The sequence below is a fragment of the Leguminivora glycinivorella genome, chromosome 10 (genome assembly GCF_023078275.1).
Source record: "Leguminivora glycinivorella isolate SPB_JAAS2020 chromosome 10, LegGlyc_1.1, whole genome shotgun sequence".
NCBI lineage: Eukaryota > Metazoa > Arthropoda > Insecta > Lepidoptera > Tortricidae > Leguminivora > Leguminivora glycinivorella.
The window spans coordinates 21,213,210-21,228,343 of NC_062980.1; the positions used below are offsets into that span (position 1 = coordinate 21,213,210).

Below are 15,134 nucleotides of genomic sequence, written 5' to 3' on the forward strand. Positions count from 1 at the left end.
AACATATCCTTTCTTAAAAGCCCTTTCACACGTAACCCATCCATCCTCATCCCGCGTTACGATTATGTCTGGCTGCGCCCTGAATATTCGCAATCGCTATATTTTTCGCAAAGCCCTTTGAGGAGTTATCTGGCATCTCATCGATGCTCATGCCCTTGTTCATAACGCTTACGCTCTCATTGCAACAGGCTAGAAATTTAAAAAAGTCGTGAGTTTCTCTGCGAAAAAAAAAACTTGCCGGGCTATAAGTTTGTTTTCTGTCTGTCAGAAGTAGAAACTTATCAGCTTATTATATTATTAATTATGATGATAACACTGATTTTTGTGAAAATCTCTCCCATGTCGTATTAAATGTTAAAAAAAAACATAGTGGGGTGACGTTTTTAGGGTTCCGTAGTCAACTACGAACCCTTATAGTTTCGCCATGTCTGTCTGTCCGTCCGTCCGTCCGTCCGTCCGTCCGTCCCTCCGTCCGTCCGTCCGTCCGTCCGTCCGCGGATAATCTCAGTAACCGTTAGCACTAGAAAGCTGAAATTTGGTACCAATATGTATATCAATCACGCCAACAAAGTGCAAAAATAAAAAATGGAAAAAAATGTTTTATTAGGGTACCCCCCCTACATGTAAAGTGGGGGCTGATATTTTTTTTCATTCCAACCCCAACGTGTGATATATTGTTAAATAGGTATTTAAAAATGAATGAGGGTTTACTAAGATCGTTTTTTGATAATATTAATATTTTCGGAAATAATCGCTCCTATAGGAAAAAAAAGTGCGTCCCCCCCCCTCTAACTTTTGAACCATATGTTTAAAAAATATGAAAAAAATCACAAAAGTAGAACTTTATAAGGACTTTCTAGGAAAATTGTTTTGAACTTGATAGGTTCAGTAGTTTTTGAGAAAAATACGGAAAACTACGGAACCCTACACTGAGCGTGGCCCGACACGCTCTTGGCCGGTTTTTGGATATAAATTTGAAAATTGTATCAGTTACATGTCGTGACGTCATTCTATACTTTGCTCTACTAGTGCTACTGTGGTTTAACAAAAGCATACGTCGGTGACGTCACTAACAACGCGTCACCTTTTCTTGACGGTGTGGTACGAGCTCCGAGTATGTTACATATCCCGACACTTGGTGCTTGACGCTTTACGAAGCACAATATATCATATTCTCTGGTAAGCATCGGGTTGTGTGAGAATCTCAACTCCCGCTCATTCTTCTTAGCGAGAAACGGGAGAAAAGTCTACTCCAGAAACCCATTATACCGGTGATACCCTCATTACCATCCGGTAGATATGTGATCATAACGACTTCCAAGATAGCTTAGGCTGGATCAACCGCACTACCTCGGTGACAAAGGCATTGAGAATACACCCCCAGGTCTGACTGTGAACTACGCCGGTCGTCGACTCTCACGGAGGTCGTGACCATTCCGTCTCGTTGTATTAATACTAGACCGAGCTTTTGTTTAATGGTCTTATGAGTGAAGGAAAGCTGGGTAAAGATCTCACAGAGAAAATAACAGTTGATTATCTGGGTATCAAAAATATTACCGATGTAGGTATTTGGTTTAAGTGGAAATGATAATGGAACCGAATCATGCATTCATTATGAGGCAGCTGACATAGCTGATAGGCACTGCTAAACGTGGATCTTTATTGAAGGATCCAAATGCTTTAAGCGCAATAAGGACATTTCCAATTTTCCACCTAATATTCTGATAAAAAGGCAACGGGAGAGGAAAACCGAAGAAGAGGAGGGTGGACTGTGTGGACGTGAAACAAAAGCAAACATGATGAGATGACGGGTGATAGAGATGTATGGAAGAGGACGACATGCTGCGCAGAGCCTTAGTGACTGGTATAAGGGCAAAAGAATAATGATTCTGATAAAAAAGTCCATATTACACATTCCAAAGGAAATACAGAAATAATAAATATTTACAAAACAATGAGAGCGAGCTTGTAGGAAAAAACCCCTCTTTCATATATCTCGTAGTCGTACTTCTTATTCTAAAAACGGTTTCATTAAGAGAGCATGCAGGCTTTATGATGAAAAATTCCAAGAGTTAGACATTTTTCACGAAATACTAAGTAGCTTCAAACGATTATCTTTACAATGTATTCAACAAGCACACTATTTGTAATAGATATTTTCACTTGTATTACTTAGTGATGTATACCGATACCACTTAAACACCAGTAAACAATATATTGAATGTTATAACACTTTTAACTGATAATGTTTAGGTTAAGATAGTTAAATTAAGGAAACAGTAAGTCTACGTGCCTACTATCACCCTCTTCCCTCTCCGCTGGATGAAGAGTATCCAAGCCATCAGGTTCTCCGGGAGGCGTCGTGGATGTCGCGTTGACACTCGTGGAGGCTGCTGGGCCCGGTACGGGCAGGAATATGGTGGGCTCCTGTGCGGTCGGCGCCAGCTGTCTAGTGGGCACCGTACATTCTGTAGTGGGTGAATTGGTTGGCATCCCTTTGTATAAAACGATTTGGTTGATATGCTTTTTTATAACGTGACGAGTTTCTTGATCTTCTATTAGGTACAACCTTTGACCTAGTTTTTTTGTTATTTTTCCTCTTACCCAATTAAATCTATTTTTATTTATATATTTTTTATATAATATCTGGTCCTCGATATTAAAATCAGTTCTCTCAGCGCCTCCGTGATAATTAACCTGTGAGGACTGTTTATCTTTAACGGACGAGGCGGAGGCGGTGAATGATGATGGTGGCGAGTGTGCGGTGGTTAATAAGTCTAATCTGGACTTTAATTTTTTTCCGAACACTAATTGAGCGGGTGAAGTACCGGTGGTCGAATGAATAGAATTTCTGTAGTCAAATAAATACTTCATTAATTTACAATTAACTTTTGCATCGGGAACATTTGACATAAGTAGCGATTTAATACCCTTTTTCACCACTTTTACATATGTCTCAACTTGCCCATTGCTAGCTGGTTGATATGGCGCGCTGGTTAAATGTTTTATATTGTTTAGCAAACAAAATTGTTTAAAATCGTCTGACGTAAACGCCGTGCCATTGTCACTCACTATACATTGGGGGGTGCCGAATCGAGACATAACTTCGCAGAGTTTCTCAATAACACTATGCGTTGTTGTGTTTGATTTCATATCGAAGCACTCGACCCATTTGCTGTAGGCATCCACTATAACAAAGTATGAGTGGTTATTTATTGGACCGAGAAAATCGATATGTAACCTTTGAAACGCGTACTCAGGATATGGCCAAGGCGCTATCGTCACTCGCGGCGGCGAAGGACGTAGCTGGATACATACGTTACAAGCGCCAACAATTCTCTCAATTGCTTGGTCCACACCAGGAAACCAAAATTTTGACCGAATTTCAGATTTGCACTTAACTATTCCTAGATGTGAACTATGAACTTCATGTAAAATCTGTTCCCTAAGCGCCATTGGTATAACAACTTTGTGCCCTCTCATTAAGCACCCATTTTCGACTGACAATTCGTTTCTGCATAAATGATACGGTTTTAAATAGATATCGCTAATTTTTTTCGGCCAACCGGTCCTAACAAATTCGCATACCTTTTGCAGTTGTATATCCTTTAATGTTTCGCGGCATAAATCTTCAACTGTTAAAGGTAAACATCCATCTACTACAAAGTTTATATACGCCGCGCGGTCGTCGAATTCCTGACCCTTGGTGACGTCACAGCCTTGCGATAACGTGCTGTTACTAAGTGCAAGCGGCGCGCGCGAGAGATAATCTGCACTATTATTTTCACTTCGTACATATTCAATAACGTAATTGTACGCCGATAAAAAAATTGCGTACCTCTGTAGCCGATTCGCCGTTACCTCCGGAATGCCTTTTTGTGGCCCGAATATAGACAGTAACGGTTTGTGGTCTGTTCGGAGGACAAACGGCTGTGATCTACCATAAATGTAATGATGGAACCGTTTAATAGCAAAAATTATTCCCGTTGCTTCCCGCTGAATTTGGGAATAATTTTTTTCGGCATCCTTTAATACTCGCGAAGCGAAAGACACTGGCCGTTCAATCCCGTCAGTACCTATCTGTGATAATAAACACCCAAGGCCGACCGGCGACGCATCAGCTGTAACTATTATTTTAGCCGAAGGGTCAAAGTGCGCTAAAACCTGGTCGGAGGACAAGTGTCGCTTAATTGTCTCGAATGCATTTTGATGAGTAGGCGTCCAGGACCATTTAACATTTTTCCTTATCAGGTCGTATAGAGGACTTAAGATGCTAGATGCGTCAGGTACAAAGTTACGATAATAGTTAACTAGACCTAAAAAGGACTGTAACTGAGCCACATTTTCAGGCCGCGGTGCCTTACTAATTGCTGCTACCTTTTCTTGCGATTTTGAAATGCCGTGTTTATTGATAACATGCCCTAAATATGATATTTCATCTTTGAAAAATTCGCATTTTTCTCGTTGTAGTGTTAAACCGGCGTCCTTAAACCTCGCAAGTACTTCGTGCAATCTATGAAGGTGTTCTGTCTTATCGCGCCCCGTTATCAATACGTCGTCTAAAAAGCATAGAACACCGTCTATTCCTGCTAGCAAAGTATTCAAGGCACGCTGAAAGATAGCCGGGGAACTGGTTAGCCCAAATATTAACCTATTATACTTATATAAACCACGGGTGGTATTTATACAGGTTATGTTATCGGGGTCATTTATCGGAAACTGATTGTAGGCCATAGACATATCTAACTTCGAAAATTGAACTCCGCCGTGTAATTTTGCGAATAACTCATCTACTGTCGGGAGCGGATAGGTCTCGGCCATAGAGTATATTGAATAGAATGGTATAGAGTTATCAGTCACGATTTTCGATTGCAGCGCCATCTATTGTTAATTTCCCGCAACTTTTCATGTGACTTTCCACGCCTGCAGGTACCTTATAGCATATTAAGCATGTGGGTCCTTTAGACATGGAACGCCACATATTTACGGCGGGCTTTTTAAATAGGATTGATGTTTTGCATTCTGAGGCTATGTTCAGATGAACACGCGGCGATGCGCGATTTTCTCACCGCGCGGTTTAAGATTGTAACAAAATTAATGGCGTTGTGTACATGACCGCGCGTTGCCGCTTGTGATCGGTCATGTAAACAGCACATTTGATTTTGTAACAATTTTTTACCGCGCGGGCGGCGAAAAAATCGCGCGTTGCCGCGCGTTCCTCTGAATTTAGCCTGAGTCTGAGCAAACAGAACCCGATTACAGTTATCATGTGTGAACCTTCAATGCATTTCTCACCAGGAAACTGCTACAGAAGTTCACACAATGCCTAGACCAGTAGGAAATCAGGAATATAATAAAACAATGAAGCAGGGGAATAGTTTTTAATAATTTATTTTAAAATATGTTTTATAGTTACGTAATTGGTGGTGATACTACTTAGCTTCAAAAACCAGGAAAGAACTAGTCGAAAGCGTTTAGAGAATTACTTCTCCTAATGCGTCTTAATTATTTCAAGCGCAGTGTTTCCTACCGACAATTTTCACCACACCAACACGAGCAATAAACGAACTGTAAAAAAACATTTCAACAATTAAATAAACATTTCCAATTCAAAATCATTACTTAAAGGTACATTCTACCAGCAGTTTAGAACTTCAATTTAAAATTTGAATCAAATTACTTTGCACTCTTATGAATAAAATGGACCTTTCTTATTAGTTCAAAGAATCAAGAAGAGAGAGAGAGAGAGTGTGTGTGGGTGTGGTGAAGAGAAGATGTTCAACGATGAAACTCCTAATAGCCTTTTGAAAAGATGTGTTTGTGGATAGACACATAAGCTTTTTTTTAATCTTACAGAATATTTTTCTTTTGTCTCAGTAAGGTTTTTTATTTGTTTGGCCAAACTGCTAGCTTCCGTGAAAAATCGGGGTGTGTGTCGTGGCGCGTGACCTGAAATAAATTCTGTAATATAGGAGCTGTTAGATATCACTAGGCAGTCGTGTGGAGTTAAAAATATAAAAAACTTAAATACGGTACTAGATATTTCATATACATTACATACATTTGATGTACAAGTGTGACTAAAATAACTTAACGTCATCCAAAACTTTAAATATGTTTCTGGGCTTTATCGTCCATATTAAAATAGTGCATTGTGCAACAGGGGAGGCTAGGGTGATATTGATAAGGACAACCTGGAGTGAATTATAGACACGAGACTGTTTCTATACTGTGTAGGTACCTATAGCTTAATAGTCAAATTCTCTCAGTGCAACGAAAATGCTTGACATGATGGTATTTATTTTTCTTATCCCTCTTTTAGGAATAAAATGGTATGATGTAGTACTCGTTCAGTACACGTAGATGCAAGAAGACCTTTTAGCAGCAAATGTGATGAAAAATCCACATTATGTTATTGATATTACTATATAGAATAAACTTATTTCAACTGACCTGAAGTTGACGGCTGAGAACTGACATCAGTGATGTTCCTCAAAGGGGCTCTGGGTATTTGATCATCTTGCATCGGTTCTTGAATATTGCTAGCAAATTGCAGCGATGCGGTTTGCTTGCTTATCAATTCCTGAAATACATATACATAATATATTTAACTAATTTAATGCTGAAATATTAGTACTTAAACAGTAATGTTATAAGAATTGAATATAACTAGGTAAATGTAAGAGGCAACGGGTAAATATCGGGTAAGTACCCTAATGTACCCTAATAAAAACAATTTTTCCACTTTTTCAGCGTGATTGCTGGAATTGCAATAGCACTGACCAAGTCGAGTCTAGTCTTCCAGATGAAGTATTCTATTTTTTGTCAAAGTGAATACATAATATATTATTGATACTACTATATAGAATCAACTACATTTGACTGACCTGAAGCTGACGGCTGAGATCTGAGATTAGTAGCCGCCCTGTGGGTACTGATTGGTGATGTTCCTCAAAGGGGCTCTGGGTACTTGATCATCTTGCATTGGTTCTTGAACATTGATTGGAAATTGCAGCAATGTGGTTTGCTTATCAATTCCTGAAAAAAATATACATATAAATATATTCAATTTAATTCCGAAATATTAGACAACCATATAAATCATATAATAAAGTATATTCAATTAAAGCTATAAATTAAAAAAATAAATGAATGCTCCACGACTCTTCTCTTTCGGAACAGACTAGACATAAGAACAAAAATCTATGCTCACACAAATAAATACCAATACCGGGATTTGAATCCAGGACCGCAGCTTTGCAGGTAGGATTAACACCTGATAGGCCAGACCAGTCATCAAATGTTAAATTATTATTGTAACATCTTAAATTTAAAAGCTAAAACTTACCATACCCCAAGACCTCAATAGAGAAATGGGTAAAACGGAGCCTTCCGCTTGAAGTATTATATTTTTTCTTAAAGTGAGTATGACACAGTTTTCCATTGCTAACACATCACTGCCATTAGAAGAAGAAACCAGTCAGGCTCAATAATTGGATTGGGTCATTGGTGAAGAATCATATTATCTAATCCTGAAAAAAAAACATACAGATTGTATTTTGATAGGTCTTATTGGAACTTCATAGATTTGCGAAAATACATACTGAATGCGAGCAAATTTGGAGCAAGTGGTAATTTTTATAAACTATTTTTATATGGCAATAGATCCCATTGCTATTCAGGATAAAAGGCTTTTATGAGACAAAGAAATCAAATTCCGGCCTCAAATCGAAAAACTTTCCCCTACTATTTTGTATCAGTTTCATAAGTGAAGTGAATCTCAACGAGGTCAGACTTTTATTCTAGATTTATGTATTATACTCGTAGCTAGAAAAGATGAAATACTTACGCGTTTTACCGCAATTAAGTACACAACACACAGCACTTATAACCATTGTTACGACAAACGAATCTAACGAGCAAATCAAAATCCGTTGAGCAGAGCCGGTATATTCACAAAAAAGCAGATTTATCGGAGTCCAGGGCAAGCACAGTCGTTGTATAGTTCAACATCATAATTTTAAAGTTCTTTCTAGCAAAGCAAAGCATCGAACATCACAAGAAAGTGAAGAATTGAAATAATGGCGTTATGGCGGCTTTGAAAAAAAAAACATTCCGTTCCATGCCTCTTTTTTAAAGTTTATCATAAAAGTTTCGCACCTTCAGATTTTAAAACGGACCAATTTAAGAACAAAAACTTTAGATAATATTTGTTTTTTTTTGTTAATTATAATTAATAACATTTTAAAAGGCTAATTAAAAATAATACAACATTATTTTTGTCATATCTTTTATTTTGTTAATTGCGCGTAACGGAAACATGGAATTGGTATCACAGATTAGACAGGAATTTATAGAATAATTCAATTGTTTTTCGCGCCCTCTATTGTCGTGTTCCCCAAGTATATCCAAAGTACATCGGATTTACTATTTCCTTTGAGTGAAAACACCGTGGTCTCGGCGATCAGCTGTTTGTTGATAGTGCGCGAGTAGTCTGCGCAGATGCGCACGGACCCATCTCGCTTCAACACGGGCACTATAGGCGAAGCAAATTCTGAGTATTCAATAGGTCGCAAAATACCTAAACCTACTAACCGATCAATTTCGTTCTCGACTTTACTCTTAAGCGCAAATGCAATCGGACGAGCTTTAATAAATACAGGTTTTGCGTTATCTTTTAAGTTTAAATTTATCTTGTATTTATTGAAACAGCCCAGCCGGTCTACAAATATATCCTTATAGTCAGATAGGATTTGTTGTACCATATCTGTATCCGTACAATAATTAATCGGTGCGTCGGGAATTCGTGCTAATTGTAGATGGAATTTCGAAATAAAATCGCGACCTAGGATTGGGGTCCACCATTAGGAATCACATATATATCTAAATATTGTTCTTGGCCGTCATAACATATAGGTACATTAATTACGCCCGTAATAGTAAACGACTCCCGCGTATATCCAAACAGTTTTTTCTTTGGGGGTAACAATGGCACGTCGCTAAAATAACATTTATAAGTTTTGTCTGAGATAGCCGATACTGCTGCCCCACTGTCTATTTGTAACTTAATGGAGATGTTGTTCACTTTCATACATTCGACCATAGGTGCCCCATCTTCAGTACGAATATGGAAAAACTCACCGTCATCACCTTCGTTCACCTCCTCCGACTCGATATATTTTACAGCCTTGCACATGTTACTTAGATGGCCTTTTGTTTGACACTTCCTACACTTATAATTTCTAAACCGACACTTTGTAGCACTATGTTTGAATCTACCACACACCGAACACTGTACATCAGACGCCGCAGCAGACGAGCGCGCAGGTGCTTTTTCAATCTGGAACAGCTGGCCGCTGGCCTCTGTGGCCACCGGCGCTCCAGCGGGGCCGGCGGCAGCGCCACCGGTGCGAGCAACCCTGATGCTCTCCGCCAAGTCTATCGCCTTAGGCAACGTGAGCTCGCCGACATTCTGCGTGAACAGCTTTTCACGCTCTCGACCTGGGAGCATGCCCATTACAAATCTGTCGAGAATAGCGTCGTCCATATTTTTGAAATCGCAGTACGCGGCGAGGCCTTTCAGACGCGCAGCCCACTGCACGTGACCTTCGCCCGCTTGCTGGGTGGCCGAATAAAAATGGAATCGCTCAACGTACCCGCAGCGTTTAGGTGTGAAATGTGCATCTAAAATCTTCACCACATCCGAATATCCCTTTTCTTCTAACGTATCCGGTAATGCTAAATTGCTTGCTAGCCGGTAGGTAGATTCGGCGAGTGCGCTTATCAAGATAGCTCGACGTTTCACTTGGGCTTTGTCTGTGTTGTCATTAATATCGTTGGCTATGAACCACTGAGATAGACGATTTTTGTAGCTTCTCCATTCCTGGGTTTCGTGATTAAAAACCGAAATTAACCCAAAAGTCCCAGCCATCGCCGCCACTTGGTAGGTATGTGAGGACACGAGTGAAACGCACCGTAGCTAATTGCACACTGGTTTAATCAGAATAGGCCTATCGCGGGGTGCGCGGGCGCAGCCGCTGCCATGCATACGTACTAGTCTACAATATTAGTAATTTATACTGTAACAATTGTCATAATATGAGACTGTTTGTTTCTTAAGAAATAAAATAAAAAATAAAATAAAAATCTTGGAGTGATTAATTTGCCCCATCTTCATATAAAGTATGCAATCAGACATGTTAAAAAAACACAAGGAATTCATATTTTACGAGTGTCTGAAAAACATTATAACTGTTAAAAGGATACTTAAACTAACATAAACTTAACTGAAACACGTAAATGACGTAAAGTTCCTAACCCTCTAAAACTACGTGTCAATTACGGAATGCTTACCAACTTTGAACGTCATAAAACACGTAAATGGATGAACGATGACGGTTTAATTGCGACTTGTCCCCGAAACGACTCGAACGATAATTTGATTCAGGGACGATCGTTCAAAGTTCCGATATTAGTGCCATTACCGGAATGGGGTTGGATTTTCCGGATATCACCGAAAACTAAAGTCATAGGTATATTTAGTTTGGAGGGAACCGTCACTAACGCCTACGCCAGAGCCTCTATTATGAATTTTAGAATAAGTTGTAATTTGTATATTTTGTTTGGGGTTTGAGGGCGCTGTTCCCGCCGGTAGTGTAAATGTTTACATTTTTTCTGTTAATATAAAAACTTTCGGTTCAGTTTCTCCAATGAAACAATACAAAGAAAAATGACATTTTACGTGAGAAATTTACTAATATTTAAGTATTCTAAAATGTTAAAAAGTCATGAGAGGTCCTGTGAGTTTGTTTGCCGTTGAAAAGTGAATGATTTAGAATTGGACCCAGAATATTTGTTAAAAATCTAGGTCCTTCTCCGGGCCTCAATTTGTCTTCATATCAAATTTTAAACTCACAAGCATATGAATATAGTTGCTTTAAAGTAAAATTGCTTATTCTGCCACCGAGCAACAATTCTTAACTTGGAAAGTATAGATTTTTATTAGAATACCACGCTTCTTTTAAGTCAAAAACTACGAATAAATCACCACTATACTTGCCCCTTAATGGTTTCCCACACTCACCAGTTCGACTAACAACACTATAAACTCTCATTGTAACAAGATGTGAGCAGTTATCATTCGACTATACTTTCATTTGCACTCTTTGGTCCATTGACGACGCATTGAGAGAAATTATAGGAGATTTTACTACCGTCGTAGAAACAACCGTAAAACCCAAGCATAAGTGCCGTATGCGTATATTTAGGTATCGCAAATTTGGATTAAGATGTCAACGTGATCGTGAAATAGCATTATGTGTTTACCGAAGAAGGGAAGATTGTAAATGTTTAGAAGTCGCAGAAATTTGCAATGGAAAAGTTGAGAAGTTATGAGCGCAAAAATATTGCTTGGATGTTTTTCGTTCATGTTTTCAATAAATATTTTCAAATGATGTACTTAGAAGAGAATAATGTTCATGTTCGGATGTGTGATCATTACGTAGAAATTTGTAATGTAAAATAAATAAATAAATAAATATTGGGGACACCTTACACAGATCAACTTAGCCTTAAACTAATCAAAGCTTTTACTATGGGTGCTAAGCGACGATGCAGATACTTAAATAGATAAATACATACTTATTTAAATAGAAAACATCCATGACTCAGGAACAAAATAATCTGTGCTCATCACACATAATAAATGCACTTACCGGGATTCGAACCCAGGACCGCGGCTTAGCAGGCAGGGTCACTACCGACTGAGCCAGACCGGTCATCATGACAAAGCTGAGACATTTCTCAAGTACAGAGGTAAGAGTAGCTTGATGAATGAACGCTCTTGTTTTTAATTTTTTTAATAAATTATTTGTAATGATAAAGAAGGTAATTTCAATATCTACATTTCAGATATACAAGGTACAAAAAAACTCAGCAACACTTACATAATACTCTTTAGGTAACAACAACAAAGTGCTTCACAAAGAGCACTGAATGAAATGCTATAGAAATAAAAGTATGACTACATAACAAAAAACACAAAATTTATTCATTAGTAACTGAGTCGCATTGTAAACCCAAAAACATTAAGAACCTTCTTTTCTTGAAGTCGTAAAAATTACACAGAAAAGTTTGTTCTAAAAACAAAGTTTGTTGAGCACAAAGGATCTATTTCAAGGGGTATTTTTGTATGAGACAGGCGCCGTAGCCGAATGGCATTTCTGAGACGCGAAACGAAAACGAAACGCCGCGAAAGGTAGTCTTGCTCTGTCGCGCCAATACGCAAGAGCGATAGAGATAGATATCTACGAGCGTTTCGTGAGCGTTTGTGCCATTCGGCTATTTACCCAGGTACGATACACGTGTGCGATAAACTGGGTCAATAAAGTCTATAACGTCCCACATGGAAAGGAGTCTTTTTATGGACGTAGCGTTGGTAGATAAGGTTAGAACAGTTGGTAGTAAAACGCTGTATTTGTAGGTAACTATATAGCATAATATGCTAATGTATGTAGCTGAAATAAAAAAAGGACCAGCTATATTTTTTACAGTGACTTTTGAGGTTATAATGGACAACTTTTAGTATGGGACCAATGTTGAAATCGCAAAAAAATTGGCTGTTCCATAGAAATGAGCGACACCACGACAGTCGGAATTAACAGCCAATTATTTGATCATGACAATAATGCAAAATGGTAGTATTGATAATATTCGAAAAGTCAACACACAAACAAATTAATTCGATGATGAACGTAGATTTAGTGGCCTACAAAGTGTGCTACAAAGTTTAGCACTTTTTAAGATATCCGATCATGTTTCGTTGTAAGAGATCCCTTACATTGTATTTATTAAGGTCTAATAACATTTATACAAAATTTACAATTCCAACATTAAAATAAAAACGTTTTTAAGTAAAGAAGTAATGGAATATGTGACACTCCTTACAAATCTTACAATTGAAATTGCCAAGATTTTAAACCTGTAAGGTATCAAGTATCAAACATCTGCGAAAAATTCAACTAAGACAATTTGGGAATCAATAAGCCTCCCGATATCGTTTCACATGATATCACGCGTGTATTTTCAAATCAACCAGCTGACATTCTCTACACAGATACTTACGCAGTTGAAGCGTGTAAATCGAACGAAGCAGGGAAGGGAAAGGGAGCGAGACAGTAAAAAGTAACATGACGCTTATGATGCCTTTGGTGGATACCTCTTTTCAGAATGGAGGAATGTATATCGTCCCATGCCTGCTAAACGACCATATCTCGAAAATTTAGATTTTTGTGATTTTTGCACATTCGTGTTCAGAATCATTCAAATTACGACATTATTAAAAAAATAAATAAATAAAGTCTCCTTTAAAAGCCTTTTGGAAGATGCATATGGCCACATCTTCACAAAAGCTTTTTCCTGCAATACAAATTCAAATATCCCGTTATAAATATCATAATTACTTTTGAGTCGTGGCCGTATTGCAGAAACTTTTAAGATTTTTTTTTGACTTGTGTCCTCATATTATATAGGAAAATGTGACCGAAGTTATAAATATTCAAATGTCAAATGTCATCATGTGTCACTAGATTGAAGCAGTCCATTTTGAGGAACAAACCGTGCCCCAAAATGACATGACTAACCCAATTAGAGCTATCTTACTGTAAATGTAGTGCAGGGACGCCTGGCCGGATACAGGCGGGCTGTCGATCGCTGATGCGGTCATTCAGTCCAATTCCCTGGAGTTGGAGTGCAGGTTACTGTTCCGACTGGCCTCCCACACGTCTCTCCTCAAATCTTCTTGTTTTCCTGCATAACAGAAGGACATCTTTAAGTCTATCTTACTGACCCACAAACATGTTTTTTGAGATGTGGACGCTTCGCAGGCAGGGGACGATATATTCCGTACGTGACACGGTTCGCCGTAAACTTGAGTTGATGGCAATGAGGCTTCGAAGGATCGATCAGGTTAAACGCCTTGGACTACGTTTTGTTCGTCAAGTAAAGAATACAATGTCTTATGTAGGTTAAGTAAAGATTGAAGGATCGAAGTTTTGTCGCGGGTGACGGTTTTAAACCGTTTTAAGGAGCTCTCTGTAGTCTTGAATAATCTTTTGTTTGGGGAACTTATATTAATGATCAGTTTATATTGAATATTCTAGAATTTAGTTTTTAAACATAAAATATACTTATACTGAATTTGTACACAACTTCAAGTGTTAAGTAACTGAGTGCCATCCTAATATTAAAAATCCTCAAAACGGTTATTTGTTACTTAATATAATATTTAATAGTGTTCAGCAGTGGGCGATTAACGACTGAAATGATAATGATGATGATTAATAGCGTTGTAATGTTGTTGAAAACTAAACAGCACACATTGAATTTGACTTATCTTAAAACTGTCTTTCAATGATATACCCAATAATCAAAAGATAGGAAGAAAATAATGTAGGTATGCTTTTAGTACAGTAATTGCAATATCGTCGCACAAAATCAGGCTATCTGACAGCCTCTTATGGCTCTAGAAATATATCAGCATGTTTGATATTTTTGCGTCGTTATTTTTGTGCGATGTTATTGCCGGAGACTGTACACTTGTAGAGAACACACTAGAAAACGTAAGCTGAACATACATTTTCTTCAGCGGAATAGAACAAATACGAATTGCGCGCTTGAAGTAACTTAGTACTAGCTACTCCACTACGAACTAGCCATACTCTGACCGTATAGTAGTTGAAATAAGGCATACAAACGGTCAAGTAGATAATAGTAACAGTAGTAAAGCGGGCGTATAATAAGGTTCACCCGCCTGAAATACTAGTGTGTAGATAAACGTCAAATGTAGTGTGACTTGTCCGTGTGTTGTGTTCTGTGCCAGTGGTCCGCGGCATTTGAGGTGGCGTTCGAAAGCTTTTCGAACTGCCCTGAGTTTGTGTTTGACATTTGAACGTTGGTCATCAAATAATTTTATCAGTAGTGCTAAGATGGACGGCTGTCTATCATTTGTCACCATGTCTGTCTCGTACTAACAAGTATGTAAGTGCGAAAGTGACGCATGGTATGACAAGTGACAAATACACGACCATCATACGGCCATTGAACATAATAAAAGTTTTCATTTCGTTATCACTAGA

General features: G+C 38.3%; 1 protein-coding gene and 1 long non-coding RNA gene across 3 annotated transcripts; both read right to left on the reverse strand.

The window, feature by feature from the left end:
* Nucleotides 1–2,296: 2,296 nt before the first annotated feature.
* LOC125230434 lies at nucleotides 2,297–9,547 on the reverse strand. The gene is made up of 2 exons (XM_048135570.1): nucleotides 9,142–9,547; nucleotides 2,297–2,697 (listed from the first exon to the last, which is right to left on the reverse strand). The coding sequence occupies exons 1-2, from the start codon at nucleotides 9,545–9,547 to the stop codon at nucleotides 2,693–2,695; spliced, it is 411 nt and encodes a 136-aa protein (XP_047991527.1). The 3' UTR covers nucleotides 2,297–2,692.
* On the reverse strand, nucleotides 5,368–8,456 carry LOC125230657. Of its 2 annotated transcripts, XR_007177544.1 has the most exons (6): nucleotides 7,850–8,456; nucleotides 7,349–7,532; nucleotides 6,888–7,038; nucleotides 6,454–6,583; nucleotides 5,855–5,949; nucleotides 5,368–5,568 (listed from the first exon to the last, which is right to left on the reverse strand). It is a non-coding gene; the product is annotated as an uncharacterized LOC125230657 (long non-coding RNA). The 2 variants fall into 2 exon arrangements; XR_007177543.1 differs by lacking the exon at nucleotides 5,368–5,568 and having other exon boundaries at nucleotides 5,744–5,949.
* Nucleotides 9,548–15,134: the final 5,587 nt, after the last annotated feature.